The 2841-nt window shown below is 43.6% G+C and overlaps 1 protein-coding gene across 1 annotated transcript; it reads left to right on the forward strand.

The window, feature by feature from the left end:
• Positions 1-218: 218 nt before the first annotated feature.
• On the forward strand, positions 219-2841 carry LOC115184167 (transmembrane channel-like protein 7; the record flags this gene model as incomplete). The annotated part of the gene is given in 5 exon segments (XM_029745168.1): positions 219-405; positions 542-672; positions 872-1027; positions 1254-1332; positions 1647-2841. Coding segments are annotated over 5 exon segments (766 nt in total), but the record flags the coding sequence as incomplete, so codon positions are not given.

The following is a 2841-nucleotide window of genomic DNA, read 5'->3' on the forward strand; positions in this document are numbered from 1 at the left end:
TTCACCTGTCCAATCATCTCAGATCAGTTCATACTGTAGCCAGTTTTGGGGTCCAGCAACTGTCAACTCAACAACTTAGCTGTCGCATCAAGGGATCCAAACCTCTTGACAAGGTTGCCAGGTGTTGGGTTGTTACAATACTTTAACTATGTAATGTGTGTTTTGGATGTTTTCTAGCAGTATCCTTCATCTTGTCGTCCCTTCATCCCTCCTCGCAGGTGGTTGGTGGACAGGTACCCATCGTCTTGGCTGGCGCGGTTGTCAGGAAAACAGCATTTCCTGATCCCGTTCAATGTTCTAGACCTGGTGTACAGTCAGACGGTCACATGGGTAGGACTGTTCTACTGTCCCATGCTGCCATTTATAGAGACAGTCAAACTGATGGCCATTTTTTACATCAAGAAGGTGAGTGTTGTTGTTATTTACATAACTCTTTCTCTCGACAAATCATCTCTCACTGTTTCATTTCTCATTTCTGACTTGCTCTCTCTCTCTCCCTCTCTCTCCCTCTCTCTCCCCCTCATCCCCCTCCTCCTCCCAGTTGACAGTTCTCCAGTGCTGTGTTCCGGCCCAGAGAATGTTCCGTGCCTCCAGTTCTTCAGTTCTGTTCCACTTCATGTTACTACTGGGTCTCATCATGGCAGTCATCACCCTCGGAAGTAACCTACACAAGTAAGACCTCCCTCCTCTCTTTCTCTTCTCTTTCACTCCTGTTTCACTCTACTAGAATCACCCTCCACCAGTAATTATGAAAGAAATAGAAACGGATCATAAATTACTCCTCTGGTTCCTTGAGTCTGATTCCTCTCAAGGTTTCTTCCTATCCACAAAGCACTGTACTTGTTCTCTCCTCTATCCCCCCCCCCCCCAGGTTCGAACCTTCCTCCAGCTGTGGTCCATTTGTGGGCAGCGCTACAGTGTTTAATGTAACAGCTGTGTGTGTGAACAGTCTACCAGGACCGGCCCAGTCCACCCTGAGATACCTGTCCTCAGAGGCCTTTGTTTTGCCGGTGATACTGGCGCAGATGTAGGTGATATAGATCATATACACATACACATACACATACACACACACACCGGCCTGCCACCCACTGCTACTGGCTCAGAGGTGCAATACGTGAAATAGAACCTGACTCCTCTCATAGATACTGTTTCTTACAGATCATAGAAATAAAATGAATAGAACATGACACCTTCCTGTTGCCATGGATGTAAATGTTACAGATCGTATATCATCTTACCATTTTCCCCAGTGTTGTCCTGACCTCCTTTGAGTCGCGGAGGAGAGCCAATGGAAAAGCAATCGAGAGACTGAAGGACATGCTGGTGATGGTAGGTTACCTACTGATAACATTATTAGTTAAGCCTAATCCAGCTGCTGAGGATAGGTTTGTGTCTTCATAGTAAGACAGTTCAAATAGTGCAATACATTCATTCTCTCTCTCTCTCTCTCTCTCTCTCTCTCTTTCTCTTTTCTCTTTCTCTCTCTCTCTCTCTCTCTCTTTCTTTCTCTCTCTCGCCTTCTCTCTCTCTCTTTCTTTCTCTGTCTCTCTCTTTCTTTCTCTCTCTCTCATTCTCTCTCTCTCTCTCTTTCTTTCTCTGTCTCTCCCTTTCTCTCTCTCTCTTTCTCTGTGTTTCTCCCCCAGAGCACCTCAGATAAGCATTTTCTGCTGAAGCAGCACACTCTCTCACTCAGACGCCAGAAGAAAACCTTCAAGGCCCCCACCACTGTTTCAGGCACTAGAGAGGGCAGCCCTACCACCATGAAAGACCCCTCAGCAGGCATTGGAGAGGACAGCCATATCGCTCAACTGAAGGACCCCTCTGCACAGCCTACAGGCGATGACAGCCCATCATAAAGATAGATAGAGGACTCTAGTGCCCAAAAGCCAGTTTTAGCATGTGCAGCGACATTCGGGACTTTCACTATTCTGAAGTAGTCAACTGAGTGGAACTACCTATGGTTTAAGGAACATGATTCCATCCAGGTCATCAGGAGGGTTCAACCAAAGAATTATACTTGTGAGGAAATATTCCATAACTGCAGGTAGCTGTAAATTGCCAACCTTGGCTTTATACCTGTTCAAACGATACACTCTAGGTGGCAGTATGTACCCTTTCAGTTTGTTTACCAACTCATAGAAGTAGTAGAAGAAGAAAATTAACTACTTCGAAATGAAGATTGCCTCAATGGCTCTTCCCATGCTACCACAGACGCCCTATTGGGACAGATACACTGTTGTGTTCTCTAACTATCTCTATGCAGCCCAGAGAGATAGAAATAGAGCCCACCACCTATCATTGTGTCAAATGCACCCTCTATCCAACTCTATGGAGCAGACATAGCCAAATGGCACCATATTCCATATTTAGCTTGCAAAAGTAGTAGTAGATGTGACCTTTGAGCTTTTTGTCACTCCCTAACATTCAGGGTTTACTGCTCTGGGCTCTACCTAAATGTCATATACAGTATTAAGAACAACAAGAGTAAAGTTACAGTACTAGTGTTACTGTACTGATGTGTTTAGTGGCTATGATGCAGTTGTAAAAGCTTAACTCTCAGGTATGTGGTATCATTGGGGATGATGTTGCTATATAGGTTGTACCTGTAAACAGCGTTAAGGACAGAGTACTACTAATGTGTACTGATAGAATACTGATGTGTTTAATGGTTTTAAATATACATGTAAAAACTCTTACTATGAAGTAGATGTTGTTTCTGCAACAGCTTGAGTTTTTTTTTAAATACGTATTTTACATTTGATCAAATACTGTTTTTAAATGTGAACTTCTATGAATGAAGTTATTAAAAAGCTTCTATTAAAAGGCTGTTTTATGTCA

Source organism: Salmo trutta, unplaced genomic scaffold (assembly GCF_901001165.1).
Source record: "Salmo trutta unplaced genomic scaffold, fSalTru1.1, whole genome shotgun sequence".
Taxonomy (NCBI): Eukaryota; Metazoa; Chordata; class Actinopteri; order Salmoniformes; family Salmonidae; genus Salmo; species Salmo trutta.